The following is a 27,079-nucleotide window of genomic DNA, read 5'->3' on the forward strand; positions in this document are numbered from 1 at the left end:
ACTCTCGTGTTCTGTCCTGTTAGGCCTTGTGTCACTATTTGACAATCACGATTCTTGCGATTGCGTTCTCACTTTGTTTCTGCGGATGTGTGTTCACCGTCGCTGGGTGGCGGCTAGATTGGGGAACACACATTTAGTCTGTCTCTGTGCTCTCTCTCTTAGAGGGCTATCGTGCCCTACTCTGCCTTATCTGTACAATTCCCATTTCCCATCTGTGGCCGTGCAGAGGCTGTGCTCGTCTGCACTCCACAGCTCGATCTGCTGGTGGGAATTGCCCTCTACTGGTGCATTGCACCTAACCTGGTTTCCCCAAATTACACGTCTGTGGAGGATTTCCGCTGTGTCAGCGCGCATCTTGTGCGCTGACCACGGAAACGATTCCGCAAACGTTACAACTAGTTGCCTGGCAGCCCTGCTGATCTATTTGGCTGCAGGAGTGAACTGAATTACACCAGAAACCAGCATACAGCTAATCTTGTCAGTTCTGACAATATTGTCAGAAACCCCTGACCTGCTGCATGCTTGTTCAGGGTCTAAGGTTGAAAGAATTAGAGGCAGAGGACCAGCATGGCAGCCAGGCAACTGGTATTGCTTAAAAGGAGATAAATATGGCAGCCTCAATATTATTCTCACCTCGGGTTCCCTTTAAAAGTGCAACCCAAAGACAGTAGGCCCAAGTTTTGGTGACCCTTTCCCCAGAAAATTCACATAATTGTGCAGGTTTTCTGAAGAAAATACACATAATGTGAGCAGATTTGCCCAGAAAATGCATTCAATCATGTCGGCAGATTTGACCAAAAAAACACGTTCAATCATATCGACAGATTTGACCAAAAAACACGTTCAATCATGTGGCAGATTTGACCAGAAAACACATTCAATCATGTGGCAGACCTGACCAGAAAACACTTCAATCATGTGGCAGACCTGACCAGAAAACACTTCAATCATGTGGCAGACTTGATCAGAAAACACTTCAGTCATGTAGCAGACTTAATCAGAAAACACTTCAATCATGTAGCAGACTTGATTAGAAAACACTTCAATCATGTAGCAGACTTGATCGGAAAACACTTCAATCATGTGGCAGACCTGACCAGAAAACTTTAATCATGTAGCAGACTTAATCAGAAAACACTTTAGTCATGTGGCAGACTTGATCAGAAAACACTTCAGTCATGTAGCAGACTTGATCAGAAAACACTTCAATCATGTGGCAGACTTGATCAGAAAATACTTCAATCATGTAGCAGACTTGATCAGAAAACACTTCAATCATGTAGCAGACTTGATCAGAAAACACTTCAGTCATGTAGCAGACTCAGGCACGTGCAGAGGGGGGTGCTCTGGGTGCCCAGGCACCCCCCCTTTTAAAATCAGTAAAAAAAGGCCCCGCCCCCTACCGCGGTAAGCTCCGCCCACCCGCGAGAAGCTCCGCCTCCTCCTGGGGCACTTTCAGGTGAAGAGGTCTGGATAGGAATCCTAGTGTGGCATACTGACCTCACCCTCCACCTAGGACCCATACTGACCTCTACCTCCCCAAGCACCCATAGTGACTTCTTCCTCACCCACAGGGACCTCTCCATCCACCTAGCACCCACAGTGACTTCTCCCTCCCCAGCACCCACAGTGACCTCTCCATCCACCTAGCACCCACAATGACCTCTCCCTCCACCTAGCACCCACAGTGACCTCTCCCTCCACCTAGCACCCACAGTGACCTCTCCCTCCACCTAGCACCCACAGTGACCTCTCCCTCCACCTAGCACCCACAGTGACCTCTCCCTCCACCTAGCACCCACAGTGACCTCTCCCTGCACCTAGTACCCACAGTGACCTCTCCCTCCCACAGTGACCTCTCCCTGCCACAGTGACCTCTCCCTCCACCTAGCACCCACAGTGACATCTCCTTCCCCAGCACCCACAGTGACCTCTCCCTCCACCTAGCACCCACAGTGACCTCTCCCTCCACCTAGCACCCACAGTGACCTCTCCCTCCACCTAGCACCCACAGTGACCTCTCCCTCGACCTAGCACCCACAGTGACCTCTCCCTCCACCTAGCACCCACAGTGACCTCTCCCTGCACCTAGCACCCACAGTGACCTCTCCCTCCACCAGCACCCACAGTGACCTCTCCCTCCCACAGTGACCTCTCCCTGCCACAGTGACCTCTCCCTCCACCTAGCACCCACAGTGACATTTCCCTCCACCTAGCACCCACAGTGACCTCTCCCTCCACCTAGCACCCACAGTGACCTCTCCCTCCACCTAGCACCCACAGTGACCTCTCCCTCCACCAGCACCCACAGTGACCTCTCCCTCCCACAGTGACCTCTCCCTCCGCCTAGCACCCACAGTGACCTCTCCCTGCGCCTAGCACCCACAGTGACCTCTCCCTCCACCAGCACCCACAGTGACCTCTGCCTCCACCTAGCACCCACAGTGACCTCTCCCTCCACCTAGCACCCACAGTGACCTCTCCCTGCACCTAGCACCCACAGTGACCTCTCCCTCCACCAGCACCCACAGTGACCTCTCCCTCCCACAGTGACCTCTCCCTGCCAGTGACCTCTCCCTCCACCTAGCACCCACAGTGACATTTCCTTCCCCAGCACCCACAGTGACCTCTCCCTCCACCTAGCACCCACAGTGACCTCTACCTCCACCTAGCACCCACAGTGACCTCTCCCTCCACCAGCACCCACAGTGACCTCTCCCTCCCACAGTGACCTCTCCCTCCGCCTAGCACCCACAGTGACCTCTCCCTGCGCCTAGCACCCACAGTGACCTCTCCCTCCACCAGCACCCACAGTGACCTCTGCCTCCACCTAGCACCCACAGTGACCTCTCCCTGCGCCTAGCACCCACAGTGACCTCTCCCTCCACCAGCACCCACAGTGACCTCTCCATCCACCTAGCACCCACAGTGACCTCTCCCTCCACCAGCACCCACAGTGACCACTCCCTCCCACAGTGACCTCTCCATCCACCTAGCACCCACAGTGACCTCTCCTTCCACCTAGCACCCACAGTGACCTCTCCCTCCCCCAGCACCCTCAGTGACCTATCCCTCCCACAGTGACCTCTCCCTCCACCTAGCACCCACAGTGACCTCTTCCTCCACCTAGCACCCACAGTGACCTCTCCCTGCACCTAGCACCCACAGTGACCTCTCCCTCCACCAGCACCCACAGTGACCTCTCCCTCCCACAGTGACCTCTCCCTCCCACAGTGACCTCTCCCTCCACCTAGCACCCACAGTGACCTCTCCCTCCACCTAGCACTCACAGTGACCTCTCCCTCCACCTAGCACCCACAGTGACCTCTCCCTCCCACAGTGACCTCTCCCTCCACCTAGCACCCACATTGACCTCTCCCTGCGCCTAGCACCCACAGTGACCTCTCCCTCCACCAGCACCCACAGTGACCGCTGCCTCCACCTAGCACCCACAGTGACCTCTCCCTGCGTCTAGCACCCACAGTGACCTCTCCCTCCACCAGCACCCACAGTGACCTCTCCATCCACCTAGCACCCACAGTGACCTCTCCCTCCACCAGCACCCACAGTGACCACTCCCTCCCACAGTGACCTCTCCATCCACCTAGCACCCACAGTGACCTCTCCATCCACCTAGCACCCACAGTGATCTCTCCCTCCCCCAGCACCCACAGTGACCTCTCCCTCCCACAGTGACCTCTCCCTCCACCTAGCACCCACAGTGACCTCTCCCTCCCACAGTGACCTCTCCCTTCACCTACCACCCACAATCACCTCTCCCTCCCCAGCTCTAGCAGTGATCCTGCCTACCCCAGCACCCACACTGACCTATCCTTCCCCCAGCACCCACAGTGGTCTTTCCCTCCCCCAGAGGCTACCCTCCTGTCCCCTGCAGCACTTACAGGGACCTCCCATCCCAAAAGCAGCGCCCACACTGATCTCTCCCAACACACAGCATCCACAACTACTCCCTCCTCCAATAACTACAATGACCTCTCCCAGCACCCACAGTGACCTCCCCTTCCTCCAGCACTCATACTGACCTCTTCCTTCCACAGAACCCACAGTGACCTACCCTTCCACCAGCACCCACACTGACCTCTACCTCCCCCAGCAACCACACTGACCTCTACCTCTCCTAGCAGCAACTATGCTATTCATAGCAGTACCCACAGTGACCGCCCACTCCCTGCACCCACCGCAATCCCACCAATATTCAGCACCCACATTACACTCAACCAGTAACCCCCACTATAGCAAGCACCCAGTACTTGCACCAAGCAACTTTCACCCAATACTTATATCCGACCTCCATATGGCACTTAGTACTTGCATCATTCACCCTATAGCTGGCACCCAGTACTCACACCCACTTGGCACAGTACTTGCACATTATCTGAACTCACATAAACCAGTACTAGCACCCAAAGTACCTGCACTCAGAATCCACATGACACACAATGCCCACCCATAGCTAGCACCTAGTGCAGGCAATGCACCAAGTATTCGCACCAATGTACCTGCACCCAACACCCACATGTTTCATCTGCAGTAGTTCCAGTTGCACTAAGCCTCCACTTGGTGCCCAGCACAAACACCAAACACTCACATATGACATCCAGTACTTGCACCCAGAACTCACAAGGGCTTGAGTAACTGCAATCAACACCTACATGATGCTTGACACCAACCCATACAGCCAGAATGCACATGACACCCTGTGCCAGCACCCAGATCCCACATGGCACCCAGCTTCTGCATTTAGCACCCACATGACAACAAATACCCCACTAGCCAGCACCCATTACCCAGATGTTACCATGTACTTGCTCCCAGTACCCACTTGGCACTCAATATTTGCACCTAAGACCCACATGACACCCTATAACCCCCATAATCAACACCCACATGGCACAGTACTCACACAGCACAAAGTTCCAAAGCCATTATATGCACCTAGTACCCATCCATGGCCAGCACTCAAATAGCAACCAGTACCCACCCTTGGTCTGAACCCATATGAGACTCAGTACTCTCCCATGGCACACATCCAGACCACACATGGCACTACCTACACTCATGTCCAACACTCACATGGCTCCCTGTATCAATTAGCACTCACATGGCACCCACTATTGTTTATCGCCTTCTGCTACTCATTCAGCACCCAATATAGCATAGCATCCACTGCAAATAAACACCCAATACAAACTGGACCTTGGTACCCACAGCAGCTTGACACGGACTGTACTTTGGCACATCGGCACCCACTGCAAATTAGCACAAACTGGACCTTTGCGTCTTACCACCCACTGCATCTGTGCACCCACTGCACCTTGGCACTTACTGCAGTTTTGCATCTACTAATGCTTAGCAACCACTGCATATTGGCAACCACTGCTTCTTTGCCTGAAAAGAAGCTTGGGTGCTGATCTAGAGCAGTGCTGTCCAACTGGCGGCCCGCGGGCCGCATCCGGCCCGCCAGGCCACCTGCTGCGGCCCGCTCGTCTCCCTGGGATGCAGGCATGGCTTGCGCTATGGGCGCCATGCCTGCTCCCTCTTACTGTGTCCCCGCTGGCCTCTCCGGTGTCGCCGCTGGCCCCTCCTATGTCCCCCTGCTGCCGCTGCCTCTCCTATGTCCCCCCGCTGCCGCTGCCTCACAGATCAGACCTCACAGATCGCGGCGACTGATGTAAACAGAGGGCGCATGGTACCCGCACGGAGTACGTCACATGCGGAAGTGAATCATTAGTCACTTCCGCATGTGACGTTCTGCCGCGCGGGTGTCATGCGCGCGCTCTGCTTGCTTCAGTCGCCGCGATCTGTGAGGTCTGATCCAGCGGGGAGACCGGAGAGGCCAGCGGGGAGACCGGAGAGGCCAGCGGGGACACAGGAGAGGCCAGCGGGGACACAGGAGAGGCCAGCCCCAGAGGTAACGGGCTCGCTACTGGTGGGGGCACCTGTCACTAACTGGGGGGGCACCTGTCACTATCTAACTGGGGGGCACCTGTCACTATCTAGCTGGGGGGCACCTGTCACTATTTAAGTGGGGGGCACCTGTCACTATCTAAGTGGGGGGCACCTGTCACTAAAGGGGCATTCTGCTTATTTATGTGAAATGCTGTCTATTTATGTGCCTCATGACTGCTGAATTTGTCGTGTTGGGGGCCTCATGATTGCTGAATTTGTCTTGTTGGGGTCCACATGATTGTTGGGGGCATCACGATTTTTTGGGGGCCTCATGATTGCTAAATTTGTCTTGTTGGGGGCATCATGATTGCTGAATTTGTCTTGTTGGGGGCCTCATGATTTGTTGGGGGCCTCATGATTGCTGAATTTGTCTTGTTGGGGGTCACATGATTGCGAACTGTGAGACTATGGAAAAGCTGAATCGTCATCATGAGACAATAGCATTAAACCTACTTTTTTAGCTTTTTAAAACGAAAAATAAAACTGGGAGGTTCTAAAAAAAACCCACATTTTTCAGGAGTAGGATGGATGAAATTGTTTATTTTCAACTTGGATTTTCCATAATGTTCATGTATGAGTTAAAACGTTTGTATGTAGTTTAAATTGCTGTTGCCACTTTGCGATAAGTGACTTTTGGGTTGCAGTTTGGACACTCGGCCTCCAAAAGGTTCACCACCACTATCCTAATCTAATGTCCCACATTGCTAAGTTCATGTAAATTTGTCTCCACCCGTGGCCACACCCGCATTCTGGTCCATGGCCACACCCATTTTTCCGCTCAATGGAACCCTCGTGTTTTCTGGCGCGCGTAGCTTCACCATTATTTTAAATTGCATTTTGTGAAAAGTGCTGCCAATCTAATTATCCTTTAATTGCATTTTTTCCGGGGGGGGGGGGGGGGGGGGGCTGCGGCTCTAGCAAGATCCTTCGGCCCTCCACCATGGGGGCTGAAAAAAAAATGGCCCTCCATGCCCATGAAGTTGGACAGCACTGATCTAGAGGGACAGAGGTCCCAGTAATGAAAGGTGAATCCATGCCTACATCAGGCTCCACTGTGCCCACTCTAATAGTGCGCACTTATGACTGCTGATTTGAGGGTGGTGGCACCAAAGAAGTTGGTTGGAAGAAGACACAAAGTCTGCCTGATACTTCTATAAAGGTGTGTGTGTGTGTGTGTGTGTGTGTGTGTGTGTGTGTGTGTTGGTGGTGGTGGTGGTGGTGGTGGTGGTGGGGGGGGGGGGGTTAAGACTGCCTAGTGCTTTCTGGAGAAGGGGTATTACATACACAATTTAGCACGATTTATCGATTAGGGCCCCTTTTTAAAATTTGAGCACCCCCTCTTGAGAATCCTCTGCACGGCCCTGAGCAGACTTGATCAGAAAACACTTCAATCATGTGGCAGACCTGACCAGAAAACACTTCAATCATGTGGCAGACTTGATCAGAGAACACTTCAATCATGTAGCAGACTTAATCAGAAAACACTTCAATCATGTAGCAGACTTGATCAGAAAACACTTCAATCATGTAGCAGACTTAATCAGAAAACACTTCAATCATGTGGCAGACCTGACCAGAAAATACGTTCCATCATGTGGCAGACTTGCTCAGCAAAAACACCTGCTAATACATTAAAAAAACAAAAAACATTTACTCACCTGCAGCAGACCTCCTGTCCCGGCATCCGTCCAGCGCGCAGCTCCCACGATCCTCTGCAGCCAGCAACTGAAACTCCCGAGCTGAGAGCAGGGCTACGGGAAAATGGCGCCCGAAGCCCTGCACTGCAGACTCAAGTCTCCAGAGCACAGCTTCGGACACCATTTTACACACTCCTAGGAGTTTTGGCTCACCACGAGCTTGCTGGGGGCGATCTGTAGCTACATGTTAATTAGACAGCGTTCAATCTTTTTCCAAGCTAAATAAATCCAGTGCTCCAAAGTACTCATCTGTGTCTGATGTTGATGCTATATCTCCTTTAGTTTATATGGTGCTATGCCACTGGGACTGCCAAGAACCATGACGTTACCTTCATCAACATTACATTTAATCTGTTATTTTACCTGCTCATATTGGCAACATGTTAAGGTCCTTATTTACCTGAGTTTTCCCCATCTTGCTGAGTGTTGATAATGCTACATAATTTTGTAATATCTCAGAGATAGCAATTATAGTTTCTGTTTCATTTATTACGTTTTAGAGATGATCGTAATCAGCTAATTACGATTATGCAAAATGTTGCATTTTTTATGCCCTTAACGTGATCACTATTTGTAAATTCAATTGATTTCATAAAATCATTCATAATTTCGTAAACTTTTACATAATTTTTGCGTAATTTAGTGCCGACTTTAGCAGTGAATAGCAAAGACCCATACAAGCTATTGACACCAAAATTACTACATTAGTTAAGGAGAATAGTGGGTACAAGTAAAAAAAAAAAGTATCAAAAAGACCATGCAGTTTTTGAGAAAATTGATTTTAAAAATGCAAAGAAAAATGTTTTTTCAACTCAGAAAAATGAGTTTAAAAACATGTTTCCATTGCATTTTTAAAAAATCAATTTTCTCAAAAACTACAAGGTCTTTTTGAAAAATCCTTTTTTTTGAACTGGCTCCTGTGTCCTGGGCAATGTTCGCATCATTGTCCCATAAATGCAAAAGAAAGAGGGAACTAAACAGCCCTGCAAGTAAGCGTGAAAAGGCAAAAGAGAAGGGAAAAAAAGAAAGAAGTACAGTAGTTGTAAAAGGGAAAGAAGGGACAAAAAAGCAAAAGAAAGAAAAGAACGGAAAAGAAAGAAAGAAAAGAAAAAGAAGAGGAAGGGGAAAAGAAAAGAAAAAGAAATAAAATAAAACAAAAAACAGTATACTAATCATTATCACACACTGACATAACTTAGGGAAGAGGACGAGCGTGGCCAGGGGTAGACTTCCATAGTTTCTTGACCTGCCCCAGCACCATATCTTTTTTGGAACTTAGTTTTCCTCCAGTTTCTATATTGAGAAAAGATGTAATCCTGGATCTCCGTCCTGAGAGGCAGGTGGGGAACTGTCAATTTATCCACAATTCATTTTCTCACTACCAGAGAGAAAATATAAAATGCTGTGTTCAGGACCGATCCGGCGGTTCTTTTAGTTTGGCCAAAGAGGGCCATTACCTCATACCAATATATAAAGGGGGTCAATAGTACTCCTGATAAAGGTTTCAAGATCTACCCAATCCTTTTTTGACCTTTTTCCAGTATTCCTCTAAACATAAAGTATGTAGTCATTTTGGTGATGATAGCATGTTTGGGGGCTTTGCTATTAACTGCAAAAGTGGGCACAAAATTACACAAAATTATGGATGGATTACGTTCACATGCAAAATTAATTATGGATGGATTACGTTCACATGCAAAATGTTGCATTAAAATTTTGCATTACTATGCGAAATTACGATTAAACGGAATTTGTGCTCATAACTATTAGTGCATTATTAAGTGCAAAAGAAACCTGGACCCAGCACTAACCCTTATGGAACCTTACTGCTAACACTAGCTTGGTATGAATATCATCCATTTACTACTACTCTTTGGTTCTATATCCACATACACACATTGTCCCTTTCTCCCCTTGTCCCTTTTGATCTCAGCTATTGATGTAAACATTTGGCTGTTGAGGTAAACATTTCAATTTGAAGCATATTGCATTTTATACTTTCCCATTCCCAATATCTAGATTTATATTAACCACTTTATAAAAGCTGAGCATGTTGGTCAGACAAGACCTATCTTTAGTAATCTATATTGATCTACTAATGGGATTTTCCACCTTCAGTTAAAAGTAATGAAACATTTCCTTTTGCTTTTCAGCATACATTCCACACTGTGGAACCTCCTCATCAGAGATGCATCAGACCATTTTAGTGCAATAGGCAGGACACCTAATGTTGTCTCCCCCACCTATCTACCACTAATAAAGAGAACTTAGCAATATCTACAGATGACAGGCAAATTATAATGCATCATCCCTGGCATCAGAAATTCTCTGCAAAGATCCCACGTAGTGAATTTTTCTCTTGTGTATAATTCATGATTATACTGTTTTGGCAACATGCTGGCTGATTAAATGTAACTTCATACTATAAAGTTTTACCAATGCACTTTGAATGTCATATGATAAGCCTAGCAGTCAGGAGAGTAAAATATGACAGAATGAGTCTAAATAGTTGAGGATTAAAATAACTTTGCCTCTGAGTGGGGTACATTTAATGGGGTACCTTCCGCTTTAAAGCCCAGGATCCATCATGCTCTAAGAAGTCATTGTTCTAGCAGCTGCTGAGTATGGCAGGGAGCAGAAGCAGGCTGCCTTCCAAATTACTACTGAAGATGTCTGTATCAGAAGCCAGGTGGTCAGTGCACTAACAAGTGTTGAGAAATGTTTTAAAACGCGGTTTTGATCAAGAAGCTTGGATTGCTAATTTAAGTTCTGTTTTAAACTACTGGTTAAATACAGACGTTAGTTAAAATTGGGCAGCACAGTGGGGTAGTGGATAGCACTCACGCCTTGCAGCTCTGGTTTTGAATCCCAGCCAGGGCACTATCTGCAAGGAGTCTGCATAGGTTTCCTCCGGGCACTCCGGTTTCCTCCCACAGGCCAAACACATATATATAAGTTCATTGGCTTTCGATTAAACTTGGGCCAGACTACAATGGACATATGACTATAGTAAGAATTGCATTCAGTGTAATTTGCCTCCTTAAAGAGGAGCTGTTAGGTATAGGGTCTCAGAGAAAAAAACCCGCATATTTCAGTAGCTAAATATTGGCTGTACTTACATTACATATGCATTTCACTTTCCACGTTTGGATTTCACAGAATTTTTATATAGTATTTGCAGAGAATGATGCTCCTGACAGCTCATGGCAGGTTCCATGTTTGTCTGTCTTGTATGAAGCCAATTGTGATGTCATATCCTCCCTTTCCTTGCTTCCTGATGATTCGACTCACAAAAAAGATCAGGATCAAAGATCCTAATGGTTCATGATCCACAACACTACTGTGCAGTGAATATTAATTAGCCATGTGGCTAGGAACAATAGCGGACTCAGGCAGTATACTTTAACTGAACTTGTGCCCTGTGAACAGCACATTGATTTTTGCCTTTTTGGCTTCCTTCTAAACTGTTTAACACAGGAGAATAGAGGTTTAAATTAGCTTTTGCAGCCTGACAGTTACTCTTTAAAGGACCACTATCGCGAAATCTTAAAATATATGTAAACACATACAAATAAGAAGTATGTTTTTCTACCAGAGTAAAATAAGCCATAAATTACTTTTCTCCCATGCCATGGCCGCTCCATTCATTTGTAATGTATCCCGGTATCTGACCAGACGTGTGCGTCTGTGCATGCACGGACTGGCTGCAAGCTTGCCCCCACGCGGTCGAGCCACATACGCACAAAAGCGCATGGCTGGCCAGATTACCAGGAGACATGACAAGTGAACGGCATGGCTGGAGAGTACGAAGAGGGAGCCCATGCACCTCAGCCTGTTTGGACTTTTGGTCCTCATCAGTGCATGTCAGGGATTGATATGGCTGTACGGGATAGGGCTTGGACTAGTACTAAGAATACCCAAGCAGCTTGTGGTGATGCAGAACCGCTAGGAAAGTATAAGGGACAAAAGAGACCGAAAAGCCCTCCTACCGACAGTTAGTGGCATGACTATATAATCTGTAAAGCCTGTGGAAGATGTCAGTGCTATAGAAAAATTAATAAAAAATAATAAATGGGAAACTTCATCTGACTATTACCTTTGGTCTGCTCAGTAATCTCTGTACAGATGTAAGGGATCGCTCCTCTCGGCCGCAGTATGGTCTGAGGCGGCGACAGAGGTATAGTCAGCTGACACTTAGGTAGGGGTTTATGCAATAAATGGTAATATATGATGTTGACCCTGGCTGGGATTGAACCCTGGTTTCTCACATCAGAGGCAGTGCTCTTAACCACTATGCTATAGCTGACACACAGTCAGGATGTTTTACTGGTTACTATTGCTTACTTAGCTGACATGTATTGCCACCCGTTTCAGCTATTTTCTATCTCAGCTGATACTTAAACAAGATTAAAGGATACTTGAAGTGACATGTGACATGATGAGATAGACATGGGTATGTACAGTGCCTAGTACACAAATAACTATGCTGTGTTCCTTTTTTTCTTTATCTGCTTGAAAGAGTTAAATATCAGGAATGTAAGTGGCTGACTCAGTCCTGACAGAAAGTGACTACGGCGTGACCCTCACTGATAAGAAATTCCAACTATGAAACACTTTCCTAGCAGAAAATGGCTTCTGAGAGCAGTAAAGAGATAAAAATGGTCAATAGTTCATAGATTTTAGCTCTGGTATACTTCAATTAATGTGTCATTGAGAAAAAACAATAAAACAGTTAAAATTTAAAAAGTAGATTTAAGCATAATATAAAACTGTGGAATATCTTAAAAAGTCATTTTTAGGAGAAGGAAGATCGATACAATTGTTTATTTCATTCGTTTATTTTCGCTTCGGGTGTCCTTTAATGCCTGCGTGTGATTGGCTGTTGTGTGCATGTGGCCGGCCACTGATTGTCAGCTGCCTGAACTGACCTCTTGCCTGGAATATTGTGACGACCCTTGCTGCCTGGTTTTGATTTTGGAAACGTTCTTTGACTACTCTCTGCCTTGCCCTCCGGTACTGTGATATTTCTGCTTACCCGTGTATGACCCTGGACTGTTGCTGGACTTTGTTATTCTGTATCCTTGTTTGGCCTGGAAGTTTATTTGCTCACCCTGCATTCATCTCCAATACCTTGCACAATAAAGGCCAGGGTGTAACCGAAGTCGGGCAGGTGTTGTCTCTTCACTTACCGTTCAAGCGGGAACACGCCACATAGGGTGAAGCGTGTGGAGTTAGATTGGGGCATTGGAGCTTCGTGAGTAGATATCCCTACAGGCCTGACAACAGATATATCAATTATCCTACAGAACAAAAACATGGAGTGGAACAGCAGTTGCCAGGGTATACAATAGCAATGGGCCATGGAAATCAACATGGCCACTTATTATTCACTTAACCTCCCTGGCGGTAACCCCGTGTGTGACACGGGGTAAGCCGCCGGAGGGTGCCGCTCAGGCCCTGCTGGGCCGATTTTCATAATTTTTTTTTTGCTGGACGCAGCTAGCACTTTGCTAGCTGCGCCAGCACTCTGATCGCCGCCGGCCCCCGCCCGATCGCCGCTATTTGCTGCGGCGCGCGGCCCCCCCCCCCCCAGACCCCAGCGCTGCCTGGCCAATCAGTGCCAGGCAGCGCCGAGGGGTGGCCCGGGACTCCCAATGACGTCCCGACGTCAGTGACGTCGGTGACGTCATCCCGCCCCGTCGCCATGGCGACGGGGGAAGCCCTCCAGGAAATCCCGTTCTATGAACGGGATTTCCTGATCGGAGATCGCCGAAGGCGATCGAAGCGGGCGGGGGGATGCCGCTCAGCAGTGGCTATCATGTAGCGAGCCCTCGGCTCGCTACATGATTAAAAAAAATTTTTTTTTTTTAAAAACTGCTGCGCTCCCTCCTGGCGGTATTTTTCATACCGCCAAGGAGGTTAAAGTGTAACTGTCGGGCATAAAATCAAAAATCAATTCTTTATTTTTATCTGGTAAATAAGTAATAAGGACTCTAACCAGTCAATCCAAAAGTTAAAATCACTATTACTTGTCTTGTTGATAAATGATTACCGTATATACTCGCATACAAGCCAAATTTTTGACCCCCAAAAAGTGGGTGAAAAGTTGGGGGTCGGCTTGTTATGTGGTCTGTGGTGGTGCAATACATATGTTATGTAAGTAGAGCAAGTATTTATCTACTGTAGTTATATATGTGTTTTTTTTTCTGAGATAGCATGGCTGACAGCTCCTCTTTAAGCCAGACCTTCAGCAACAAGGTTTGCAACACCTGTGCAGAAATTAGACTGTCAACCAGCCCAATACTCCCCTCTCCTTCGCTGGTTGAAAAGAATTGTGGGATTACTAGTTACATATATTGGTTAGTGAACTATCACATAACTGTCTTACTGTGTACAGGGGATTAATTGCTGATCACAGTTCCTCTCCACTCTCCTTTGGAACTACTTCCCTCATCACTGGTAACCAGGGCCGGTTCTAGATTTTTTGATGCCTGAGGCAAACTTGTGAGGATGCGCCCCCTCCCCCCCTGAATTGGAATGATCGCACAGCACCCGAAAATTTGCACCACACTTTATAGCTGCAGGGAGCCCCCAAAAACACACCCTCAGTATCGGTAAGTAGCCAGATATAGGTGCCTCCAGTATTGGTAGCTAGGTACTGTTGCCCCAGTATAGGTTAGTCAGGTACAGTATAGTATAGGTTGGCCAGGCACTCTCTTCACTTCCTTTTTCTGTATGGTGCTGTCCCCAGACTTCTGCCGCCTGAGGAAGTCGCCTCACTTGGCATCATGGGCAGACCTGGCCTGCTGGTAACTCTGTGTCACATGATGCAGTGGGAAGAGTAATGTGACCAGAACCTTCTGCAACCTTTATGACTGGACCGAAGATTTCCTACAAAACTCCCAAGGATGGCAGCGCAGAAGCTGCATACAGCAGTAACGAAATCAAAAGCCATTTCTATGGCTAATAATAAATATACCAAGCTTATTATTACATTTCTATTACCCCCCTTCTCTGTCAACATGATAAACTTGTTAAATCAGACAAAGCTATCACTGTGATGAGTAAAGCCACGCAAACGGCAGAAAGTGTAACTTGATGTTATTATAAATATTACACATAATCCTGCCTTGTTCTTAGTTTTAAAATCACTGCCTTGGAGAGCTTGAGGTATTTATCGATCTTATGCTTCCTGTGTCTCCACTGATGGGGCTCTGTGGGGAATTTTATGACAGCATGGTCTGAAAAGACCTGGGATCAGCAATGTAATGGACTAACGTAATTTACACCATTAACTGGCCACAGGTGATGAACATCTTTCAGCATAGCTGGAAACAGCTTGATTATTAGGCAAGAACAGTGGAGCTGAAGTGAAAACATCCAATAACAATCATTCTCCTGGGAGATAAGCTGAGCCATAGCTGCTCATGTGCGGCTCCTTGTTCCTCCACTCCACATACCGCGTATATATAGAGAGAGAGATAGAGAGAGATTGCTTCTTCCCTTAGGGTGGTTACATCCTACTTGCACATACAACCCCATTATACCTATCTCAACCCATCTACCCACTACACTGGTGACAGCTATCATTCACATGTACATAACCCTGTGCACAGTAAAATGGGACTGGTGTTGGAAGTTACAATTACAGCAGGTGTAGAGTCCTGGTAGTGTGAAGGCACTGATAAGCGGTAACTGCTTATCATTTGTTTAATTCTATGTTTAAAAAATGACATATTAAACATAGTCCGACACAGGAAAACATGTCTACCACTAGGGGCGTTGTTGCCAGGTAAAATCCGACACAGCAACAGACCCAGTGGATCAAAGTGTTGGATGTGTCCAACTTGTTTTTTTTCTTTTTTAAAGTTTCTTTTTATTTAAGTTTGAATACATATAACACTAAAATACACACCTGACCCTCACGCACAGGTGGGTGACAGGTACATCAAGAAAAAGATACACATGAACGAACATTGCTATCGTCTCATCCTCACGGAGTCCCCTGCCCCCCCCCCACCCGCCAAACAACAAGCTTTGCGGTATAATTCAGGGTTGTTATGCAATATCTTACTGGTAGTATTTCACATATCTTGATCACTATAGCATAGATTATTTCAAAATATGGTATAACATCACTTTAAATACAGAAAAATTAAGTTATATGCTGGTACTTTTATTACTGGTCCATGGCTTCCAAATTTTATCAAATTTCTGGGGAAACCCTCTAGCCACATATGCTGCTTTATAAAGATGTAGGGAGTCATTGACCAATTTTTTCCAGTACTGTATAGAAGGAGGATCTGAGTTTTTCCAATTAAGTATTATTGCTTTCCTATAATAGTACAATAGCAGCCCAACAATCGTTCTTTGAGCACGGTAAGAAGCAAGTTTGGTGGTGTCCCCGAGTAAACAATATACTGGCGCTACTGGCGTATGAATCTTGGTGATCTTAGTTATATAGTCGCAAATGACTTTCCATCTGGGGGACAACACTGGGCAAGACCAGAACATATGGTCTATGTCGGCGTTTACAGCATTGCATTTTCAGCACAGAACAGAGTTGGAGGGGTTGAATCTGGACAATTTTGAGGGGGTTACATATGCCCTATGTAATATCTTAAATTGTATTAACCTGTCCCTGGTTGCGATTAAATAATTAAATGGTTTGACCCAAATATCCTCCCACTCCTCATCATCAAGAGTTGGTACCAAGCTAACCCATGGCTGTTTAAATACAGTAAGGTGTGGTTCTAGATGTGTCCAACATGTTGAACACCATCGGCCCTACGCACCGCCCCTGTGTCATGTTACTTAAATATTAATTTGGCATATTTAGGCTCGCTGCTAAGGGTGCTGTAGCCGGATCTAGTCTGGCATGGTGTCAGAATATGTGGATCAACATGTCGGACCAATTCTGACACTTCGATCCGCTTTAGTACCAAGCAGCACCGCGTAATACTGTAATTATCCTGGTGCACATTCAATGGGTGGAGTTACAATGTGCAAGCTGGCGCCCCCCTCGCTCAATGAAATAAGTATTTCTTAACCTATAACCCAGACAGACTTTTGGCTGCCACAGATGGGCACATAACCAATCTGGGGATCAAATACTTTCACTTAATGACATGTAAAACAATGTATAATATATTTAATGTGGGTTTTTTTCTGGATTTTTTTGTTGATTGTCTCTTTTCAGTAAAATGAAGCTACTATAAACATTACAAAGTATTCAACTCTTTGCAAGTGAACAAATTAACACATTTGGCAGGGGATGAAAAAATGAATAAGCTAAAGGTTGAAGTATGTTTATAAAGTTTATTTTGCTCTTCTGGTTTAATGTCCTTTTGTTCTAATGAATACTGTATTCATACGTTGTACCTGTGAATGACACTTACATGTATCTGTTTCTTTCTGTTTAAAGTATACAGAGGACCAAGCCAAAAAAATCGCTGTGGTGGGCTGGGTCAAAAACACTCCATATGGGACAGTTACAGGGCAAGTCCAAGGGTCAAGGGAAAAAGTAGACATAATGTGAGTATACTTATGCAAAGTGTGTGTGTGTGTGTGTGTGTGTGTGTGTGTGTGTGTGTGTGTGTGTGTGTGTGTGTGTGTGTGTGTGTGTGTGTGTGTGTGTGTGTGTGTGTGTGTGTGTGTGTGTGTCCGTGTGTGTGTGTCCGTGTGTGTGTGTGTGTGTACATTTCTCTATGTGTTCCTTCTGTCCTGTGCAAGAGTTCAGGTCCACTTTAAAGTGGCAATCAACTACATGGTTTTGAATACTTGTAATATTACCACATTTTATTTATAAAGTACCAATATACTGTAGCAGTACAAACTATGACACAAGAGATTAGGACCTTGCCCAGTTGAGCTTACAATCTAAGAGAGGAGGGAACTTAGTATAAAATGTTATGCTATGCTTCGTATGAAATGTTATGCTTTGGGTAATTAACAGAAACTATGGGTAAGTAAAGATGGTTAAGAGGGAGGGTATATTGTCAAAAGGGAGTTTTAAAAGGTTGCTCTGGAGAGTGGGATCAGCACAAGAGAAGTATTGAATATATGCACCTGCAAAGGTTATTAGCATGTCTGTGCCGAAAATCCAGCATGTTTACAGCGGTCCCCAATCCTTCTTGATTGCTAAGCCAGAGATCCATCATGGCAGATCACGTTGAACAAGTGACGACCAAGAAAGTTGTTCTCCCCACTTACCCCGCCCACCACATGATGTCACTTAACGTTCCAAATGCCTGAATCAGTTGCAGGAAATAAAAGACTAGATGCATGCAAGTCTTTTATCTTTCTGACACTGCAGAAAATTTAACTGCAGATTCAATTATTAATGTTATGATCCTGATGCCTTTGCGATTCAAAATCTCCTGGCAAGTTAAACTACCCTGGAGGTGGCTGCTAAATTCTAATTAAATCTCATAGGAGCACCCACCATTATTTTATTTTACATATCTTCCAGTTCAAGTCTTCTTCAAAAGGAAAATTCTACTTTTGTTTAGAAAAACGTATTGTTTTTAAGTTGGTTCCACGTGTTGCACAGAATAATGGCAAACATTATGTCACCTAGATCTGTTTGTTTTGGAGTTTTGTTTTGTTTAGGTGGCAGGAGGATGTTCGTGTGGCATTTGTCACATACTGGCACAGACTAGAAGAATTGTCAACATATTCAGTGTCACATGCTTAACCATTTCAGCCGCACGGACGCATGTCTTACGTCCGCGGCTGCTGCTACAGCCGCAAGGAGGTGAGGCTCACATCCGTGCACTTTGCTGGGGTACGCGCGTGATCGCGATGGTCACGGAGACAAGGGGGATTGGTTGCAGGGGACGAAAGTCAGCTGAGCCAATCCATGCTTATGCAGCGAGAATGATCACTGTTTTTGCTCAAAAACAGTAATCATTCTCAGTAGATGTAGGAGCAGCGACGTGCTTCTGTCGTGATCGTTACGCAGTTCCCATTCATTAATCTAAGTCCCCGTGTCAATGATTGCCAGCATCAATGAGATGCCTGCGTCGTTGTATCTTCCAGAGTAACACGTCCATGCATTGCTTCCTGTTTAGCGTGCTTTATAGTACGCAAATCCTCTATAATACAACCCCTGTTTCTCTGCATCCCAGGGTGTGTGTGTGTGTGTGTGTGTGTGTGTGTGTGTGTGTGTGTGTGTGTGTGTGGGTCCGTGCTCTGTGCAACTGCGCATGTGCAGGGACGCAGAGACTCGGAGGGGGAGTGATGCGTGACTTGCAGGAAAGGACAGGGGCCAAGGGGCGGGCGCAGCGGGCGTGTGATCAGCGGGCATGTGAGCAGCGGACGTGTGCGCGCGACGGGCACATGCGCGTAGACAGACCTAGAGCCCGTTTTGAAACGGGCTCAGGTCAGCTAGTAAGAAATAATGTGCAAGGAAATCTTGTGGCCAAATAGGAAAATTACACCTACATACATTCATTTAAAAAAAAAAAAAAAAGACCCACACAATTAAATTATGGCCTTGTAGTTAGTGATGGATGTAAAACTTTTATTTCCAAATAAAATATTGATACCATACATTGTACTAGTGATATAATTTAAGCGTTGCAATAACCGGGACAAAGGGACAAAATGTGTGACTTTTATCCTCAGTAGCATATTTTATTTAAAAAAACTTTAGTCCTTAAAAATGTAGAAATAATGAATTTTTTTACATTTTTTTTCTTACCATTTCCATTAAATTGCATTTAGAATAAAATAATTATTAGCAAAAGGTATCACCCAAAGAAGTCCTAACTGGTGGTGAGAAAACAAGGTATAAATCCGTTGTGATAAGTAGTGATAACGTTATTGGGGAATGAAAGGGGAGGAGCGCTGAAATGTGAAAATTCCTCTTATCTATGAGGTAAAAACAACCCACGAGCTGAAATGGTTAATAAACTTTGGCAATATGCACTTGTTTTTTTGGGGCGTGGGGGTGGGGTTGAGAGCAAGCTTGTTCTCCTGTTTCTCTGTTTCATCATATTTAAAGTTTTCAGTCTTGAGTACCTCAGGGATGTAATGGCAGTACCTAGTGTAGTGTACTCTTCTAAAGAGTCAGCAGAGATGTGGATTTTCACTTAATGGTTGTAATGCTGGGGGGTCATACTTTCTGACCACCCAGCGCAACAAGGCAAAGAGCTGGATAATGGAAGAGGTTACACAGACTGCCCAGAGCAACTGCAGCTCTGGGCTTCCGATATCGCTACAAATAAAACACAATGGCAGCGCAGTGCGATGTTGCGCTCCTGCCTTAGTTTGCACTCTGCTGCCTTAGCGATAGCAAGCATTCAGACAGGTACAAGACAGGACTATAGATTGGAGTGTAACTAGTAGCAACCGCAGCTCACAGTCACGTCCACAGAAGCAGAGCAAGCAGGTTAACAACAGTCACCAGCATCCAACCAGGCAAGACTACAGGATAGAACGTAACTAATAGCAACTGCAGCCTATAGTTACCTTCCCAGAAACTAGAAGCAGGAATACTACCAGTCACCAACATGGTGATGGCAGAGTCCAAGCTATCTGGATAATGAACTTCACTGATCCACCGCGGATGCAGCGAACATCCATCAAGCATGGAACTAGGCAATACACAATAATAAGAAAAATAACAAACGGCTCAACTAACGGATAAATATATATTAACAAGTCTGCATATATATTTATCAAGAACTAGCTAAAGCACAAGTAATAAGGTCGCATAGAACTACAATAACAAAACTATACAGAGTAACAAGGTGCCCAGTAGATCAGCTTACTGACCACTATGATGGGCGGGGTATGAAATGAGAGGCAGACTTTTATGCTGGCATCAGCCATAGATGCAGGTATGCAAATCTCCACACAGCTGAATGGTAATCACTCAATCCTAAGCTGGCTTGATTACCATTTGCTAACTGGCTGTGAATGCAAGGAACTAAGAAATACATGCCGAATTATGTAACAACATGCATGCAGGAAATCCAGGGCTATCTGGCCGCAGCTCAGCTGCAACAAGCAATTGGTGGAATGATGACAGCATCCTGAGCTGCCCAGAACTGCAGAGCGATTGCAAATGACAATGAAACCCATTGCAAATGCACAACCGAATGCAAGCAGATAAGCCAGAACTGTCCGTTTGCAGCTCCACTGCAACGGACAGAATACACTACAGTAGGGATCCTTACAATGGTGGTGCTGTGTTTAGTAATAAGATGGAGAACAACAGAAAGTAAGTATCCTAAATGTAACAGATAATAACTGAATGCATTAAAAAAATAAGTTAATTGTGATTATTTTTCTTTCAGGAAAAATTGGTTGCAGAATGTTGGTAGCCCAATGTCCCGGATTGACAAGGCTGTTTTCTCCAATGAACATCAAATAACAAACACAGAATTTACCAATTTCAAAACAAAATATTGATAGGCAGAAATGCTGTCTGTTAGGTCAAATTGAACTGCATTAGTTTTTGTTTTGCAGCAAGTCAAATGTTTTGAGTACCACAATACCATAGGAAAAGACAAAGTTACATGCTGTGTAATATCAATGAGGAAATGTGTTTACTTGGCTGCAGGATTCCTTGCATGGTGCACCTACCCTTAACAGGGTATAAGCTTAAAGGACAACTGAAGTGAGAGAGATAGGGAAGCTGCCATTTTTATTTCCTTTTAAGCAATACCAGTTGCCTTACAGCCCTGCTGATTCTTTGCCTCTAATACATTTAGCCATAGACCATGAACAAGCAAATGCAGATCAGGTGTTTCTGACATTATTGTAAGATCTGACAAGATTAGCTTCATGCTTGTTTCTGGTGTTGTTCAGACACTACTGCAACAGAATAGACCAGCAGGGCTGCCAGGAAACTGGTATTGCTTCAAAGGAAATAAATATGGCAGCCTCCATATTCTTTTTTTAGTGTAGATAAAGTGCTTGTAGAGTGGCACTCCCCATATATATCACTACATGCAGAAAAACGTGAATGACGTGTGCACGTCGGATCCAGGATTGAAAGAGAAATTGCAGCTGTAACCAGGAAGAAAAAGAAGAAAACATCTGGGCACCTTCCGTCCTTTACTTTATTGCATCGCTTGTATCATCGTGGGTTACATACCATAAGTGCGTTCACCTATTGGTTCATGCTGGTGGTGGTGACGCTCCTGGAGCGCAGCGTGACCAAGCGTCTGTTAGGACGCGAAACGGCCGTCGCAAGCCCCAACTGTTGCCCGATACCCCTACCTCCAACTCACCACCACCAGCATGAACCAATAGGTGAACGCACTTATGGTATGTAACCCACGATGATACAAGCGATGCAATAAAGTAAAGGACGGAAGGTGCCCGGATGTTTTCTTCTTTTTCTTCCTGGTTACAGCCTCCATATTCTTCTCACTTCAGTTGTCCTTTAAGTGTGTAGCAAGTGATCTTTTTAATAGGTGATATATGTAATATATTTGTAAGTTTTTAATTAGTTGGTCACACTCATGCCACTTCTATTTCCTGTGTAGCAGGCTAATTTACAACAATAAATGTAGGGTCTGTTTCCACTACACGCAGATTGGATGCAGAATGGATGCAGAAAAACTGACCCCAACGAATGCGTATGGAAAAATCTGCATCAGAAAAAAATGCGTTTAGTGGAAACAGGCCCATAGGCATTCATTGGAGTCAGTTTTTCTGCATCCAATCTGCGTGTAGTAGAAACAGGACCTTTAGCAAAACTTGACTGTAGCAAATCAGAGACTTACAAAGTTATCACCTAATCTAATTAATCACATGCATCTTCAAGAGTGCTGCTACACAGGAGAAACTAACCATCTGCCCTTGCAGAACACACTCTGAAGTATAATGAACAAGTGCGCAGGTGAACCATTGCCTTACCTTGGACATTTGCCACTGACCGTCATTTCACAATATTTTTTCCTATGTATTTTATTATATGTCAGGGAAGCATTTTTTTGTTGATGTTACTCATTGGGCTTATTACAAATGCCCTCAAACTATCATCATTACAAGAGTTGTAGGGGTATTCAAAGCACAATTATAGTCTAATAAAATTACATCTTGTTATCAATTGCTTAACCTGCCTGGCATTCTGATTCCCTCGGCCCTGCGGCCGCGGGAAAGTTTTTTGCACATTTTTTTTTATTTTTCATGTAGCTAGCCTAGCGCTAGCTACATGATTTCCCCCTCCCTGCGGCGTCCCTCCCACCCCTCCGATCGCCGCCGGTGCAATGGCCCGTCCGGAAATCCCGCTCTGAACGGGATTTCCTGGAGGGCTTCCCCCGTCTCCATGGCGACACACGTCGTGACGTCATTGACGTCGGCGACGTCGTGACGTCACAGGGAGACTCGATCCACCCCTCAGCGCTGCCTGGCACTGATTGGCCAGGCAGCACACGGGATCTCGGCTGGGGGGGCGCTCTATCACGGCGGGTAGCGGCGGATCAGTGGCGGCGATTGGGTAAGGCACGCAGCAAGCAAAGTGCTTGCTGCGTGTTTTAAAAAAAATTTATTCAAATCGGCCCAGCGGGCCCTGAGCGGTCACCTCCGGCCTCTCTGGACGAGCCTAGCTCATCCAGAACGCTAGGGAGGTTAAGTGCCAGAATTCTATTGCTGTGAAAGTAGACTGACATCCCAGGGAGCCCAGAAAGCAAACTCACATCCACGGTTGCTCCGGCAGTAAACTGACATCCCAAAGTGCTCTGACAATAAACTGACATCCCAGGGCGCTCATCCCAGAATGCTCAACCCAGGGTGATACCCCCTCTCCCCCCCTCCCCCCCTCTGATTTGGAATGATCAAACAACACCAAACAATTTACTCTGCTTCATTTAATGTTCTCAGTCAGCAAGGGAGCATATGCAACAACCTGAGTCATGTCATGCTGCAGCTCAACACAATAACACCCTGGCTGACCGCGAGCCTGTGACAAACAAACTGCTCACCCTCAGCCAGTCAGCCATCCTCCATTCCTCCTGAGTCAGGAAAGCAGTGCCAACTACTCTCTTCTGCTGTGCAAGTCAAATGAAACACTGCTGCTCTCCTGCCATCCCCCTCCTCACTCACTGTCAGACTCCTCACACAGCACAACAAGCTGCTTTTCCCCAATGATGACCTCTTCACCTCGCTTGCTCTTTTCTCGCATCTCCTCCTACACTGACTGCATGCAGTAAGTGTAAACACAGTACAAACATGCTGCCCCTGTAATCTGTGCACCTGATGCAAGTGTTTCAGCTTGCTTCGTGAGAGAACCGGATCTGATCCCAGGGTGCTCTGATAAAAATATGAAATCCAAGGGTGCTCTGGCAGTAAACTGACACCCAGGGTGCTCTGACAGTAAACTGACATGCCAGGGTGCTCTGACATCCCAGGATGCTCTGACAAACTGACATGCCAGGATGCTCTGACAATAAACTGACATGCCAGGGTGCTCTGACATCCCAGGATGCTCTGACAAACTGACATGCCAGGATGCTCTGACAATAAACTGACATCCCAGGGTGCTCTGACAGTAAACTGACATGCCAGGATGCTCTGACAGTAAACTGACATCCCAGGATGCTCTGACAATGAACCTAAATACAGCTTGGAAACTGTTAGTAACTTTTGTTGTTTTGACAAAAAAAAAATATAAACCATGCATATTAAAAGTATGTATGACTTATACATACATATATACGCATACATCAAAAAAAAGTCACAACCTAATGTAGGCACAATGTTAAATAACAATATTAATAACAATACTGGTAAATAACAATTTAGGCGCAAAGTTAAATAACAAAAACGGTAAATAACAGTTGAATTGCGCTAACAATTGAAATATCTATAAATTTATAGATAGTCTACAACCTGACTATAACCTAATCTCTCCCTATTCTCACACAGAACCCTTCCCTGGTGGTGCCTATCCCTAAGATCCCCCCTGGTGGTGCCTAACCCTAAGAGCCCCCTGGTGGTGCCTAACCCTAAGACCTTGGTGGTGCCTAACCTTAAAGGAACACTATCGATTTACATATGTTTTTTTAATTGAGATAGGAATTGTTTGGGAAGTGCTGCTAAGTACTGGTGTATACATTTCACTGGCAACCTCTTTGTTTACTGTTATCAAAATACTTTCACATTTTACTGATGCCAAAACTGAGGGCAGAATGAACCATGAGGGGAGGGGAAATTCCCCTCACACTTCATCAGTTAACCCTGTGTGTAACCTCTGTGTGTGAGAGTGAGAAAGCTCCCAACAGCTGCAGCTTCTGTGTCCTGTGTTTCTGACTGAAGTGTCTGAAGAGAGCAGAGGAAATGTAACTTATTAACATTTGTAATTGTCACAGCTTTTGATACTGTTTTTGCTTTCAGAGAAAAATACTCTGTAGTCTGATATGCAACACTGGCTGTGCATTGAAGCAGACACCCCTTCTGCAATTGATTTGTCCCAATAAAGCTAAATCCTACCCTCAATAATTTAAAGCTTTTGCCTCTGATATTTAACATGAAAAGTAGGAAAATGTTTACACAGCTACTTAGACATTATTTGTACATGCCATTTTAGAGCACTTGGGTATTGATAGTATTCCTTTAACCTCCCTGGCGTTCTATTAAGATCGCCAGGGAGGCTGCGGGAGGGTTTTTTTTAAATAAAAAAAAAACTGTTTCATGTAGCCAACTGAAAGTTGGCTGCATGAAAGCCCACTAGAGGGCGCTCCGGAGGCGTTCTTCCGATCGCCTCCGGCGCCCAGAATAAACAAGGAAGGCCGCAATGAGCAGCCTTCCTTGTTTTGCTTACATCGTCGCCATAGCGACGAGCGGAGTGACGTCATGGACGTCAGCCGACGTCCTGACGTCAGCCGCCTCCGATCCAGCCCTTAGCGCTGGCCAGAACTTTTGTTCCGGCTGCGCAGGGCTCGGGCGGCTGGGGGGACCCTCTTTCGCCGCTGCTCGCGGCGGATCGCCGCAGAGCGGCGGCGATCAGGCAGCACACGCGGCTGGCAAAGTGCCGGCTGCGTGTGCTGTTTTTTATTTTGTAAAAATCGGCCCAGCAGGGCCTGAGCGGCGACCTCCGGCGGTGATTAACGGATATATTCGTCCATACCGCTGAGGAGGTTAAGACCCCCAATGCCTGCTAACAATATTACGATAAATAATTTAATCGCAGCCGCCCGCGAAATAAATAGAGTAACATCTAACAATTATATGATAAATAACAATTTAATCAAACATGCCATCTCCCGTAATGCTTTTTCTACCAAGCTGTTATGCCAAAATCGTACCTCTGGTGGTTAAGCCAATTTTAACATTTTTTACATGCACTAGCAAAACACAACAGCTGAAAGATATTTAAAGACCCCCTATGCTGTATATTTTCTAAAGCAGGCTTTGTAAGTAAAATTACGTATTATCAAGTTAATAGATTACAGGATTACCTTCCCAGGGCCACAAGTAAAGTTGCCATGGGCTCCCAGCTCCCTCCTAACCCCTCCCCCCTTGCAGTGTATGCAGTGTAAGCACAACAGAGCAGTGTGATATTTACCAGCTCCAGAGCTACATCGGGTCTCCTTCCCAGCAGCCATACGTCCTATGCTGACATCCTCCAGCTGCTGATGCATGTCACGTGATTGGGAGTGTGTGTGCTGGTGTGCAAGTATTGAGTGTGCGGCTGCCACTAAGCAGAGGAGAAATGATACAGACCCCGAGATGCTCCCGCGCATCGCTACTGCTCACTGCATCAATATGTATTTAACATGGAAGGGTAAAGCCTCTGGATCCTAATGAGGCTTCCCCCGTTCTCCACAGTCCCTCCGTTCAAGTGCCAGGGTCCCCCGAAGTGCGGCGAGGTAAATATTTACCCACCACGATCCTGCGCAGGCGCACTAGCGGCTTTTCATTCGGGTAAACGCGGAAATAGCCGAACCCGATCGATCTGCTCTACTGCCCAGATGCGAGTCCTTTTGTAGAGTGGATACAATCGGGTTCAACTATTTCCGCCTAGCATGAAGGAACAGCCGCTGCTGTGCCTGTGCTGGATCCCGGCGAGGTAAATATATCATCCCTTGTAAAGCTTGTCGGGAGGATTGGGGGAGTATTCGGGGGAGCCAGCACTGGATTCCCTGAATCTACAGAGGATGGGGAAGCCTCATTGGGACCCTGAGGCTTCCCCCTCCCGAGGTAATTATCCCCCAGGGGGTGTTTTTTTAATTACAGAGTCTCTTTAAAGAAAGGCTAAAATCACTACTTTGTGCTTACGGAAACAATGTTTCCCATATATCTTTTGAATATAATAACATATGAGACTGCTTAGTTAATAAAGTTTAAAAAAAACACACTTTTTGTGAGGCTTTCTGGAAACCGACATCCTGCCAGTATGTCCCCACATCCAAGTGCAGCCCACTGAGAGAATTGTTCTGTTACTTTTTGCTCAG

At 45.9% G+C, this 27,079-nt stretch overlaps 1 protein-coding gene across 2 annotated transcripts in view; it reads left to right on the forward strand.

Annotated features, from left to right (window-relative positions):
* Positions 1–21,668, forward strand: part of LOC137538423 (acylphosphatase-2-like) — a 41,483-nt gene extending 19,815 nt beyond the window's left edge. For both annotated transcript variants that reach the window (XM_068260600.1, XM_068260599.1), the window contains 2 exons: positions 17,092–17,201; positions 20,972–21,668. In XM_068260600.1, the coding sequence (XP_068116701.1) occupies positions 17,092–17,201; positions 20,972–21,086 (225 nt within the window). In that variant the 3' untranslated portion in view covers positions 21,087–21,668. The remainder of the gene's footprint in view (positions 1–17,091; positions 17,202–20,971) is intronic.
* Positions 21,669–27,079: the final 5,411 nt, after the last annotated feature.

Source organism: Hyperolius riggenbachi, chromosome 11 (assembly GCF_040937935.1).
Source record: "Hyperolius riggenbachi isolate aHypRig1 chromosome 11, aHypRig1.pri, whole genome shotgun sequence".
Lineage (NCBI taxonomy): Eukaryota > Metazoa > Chordata > Amphibia > Anura > Hyperoliidae > Hyperolius > Hyperolius riggenbachi.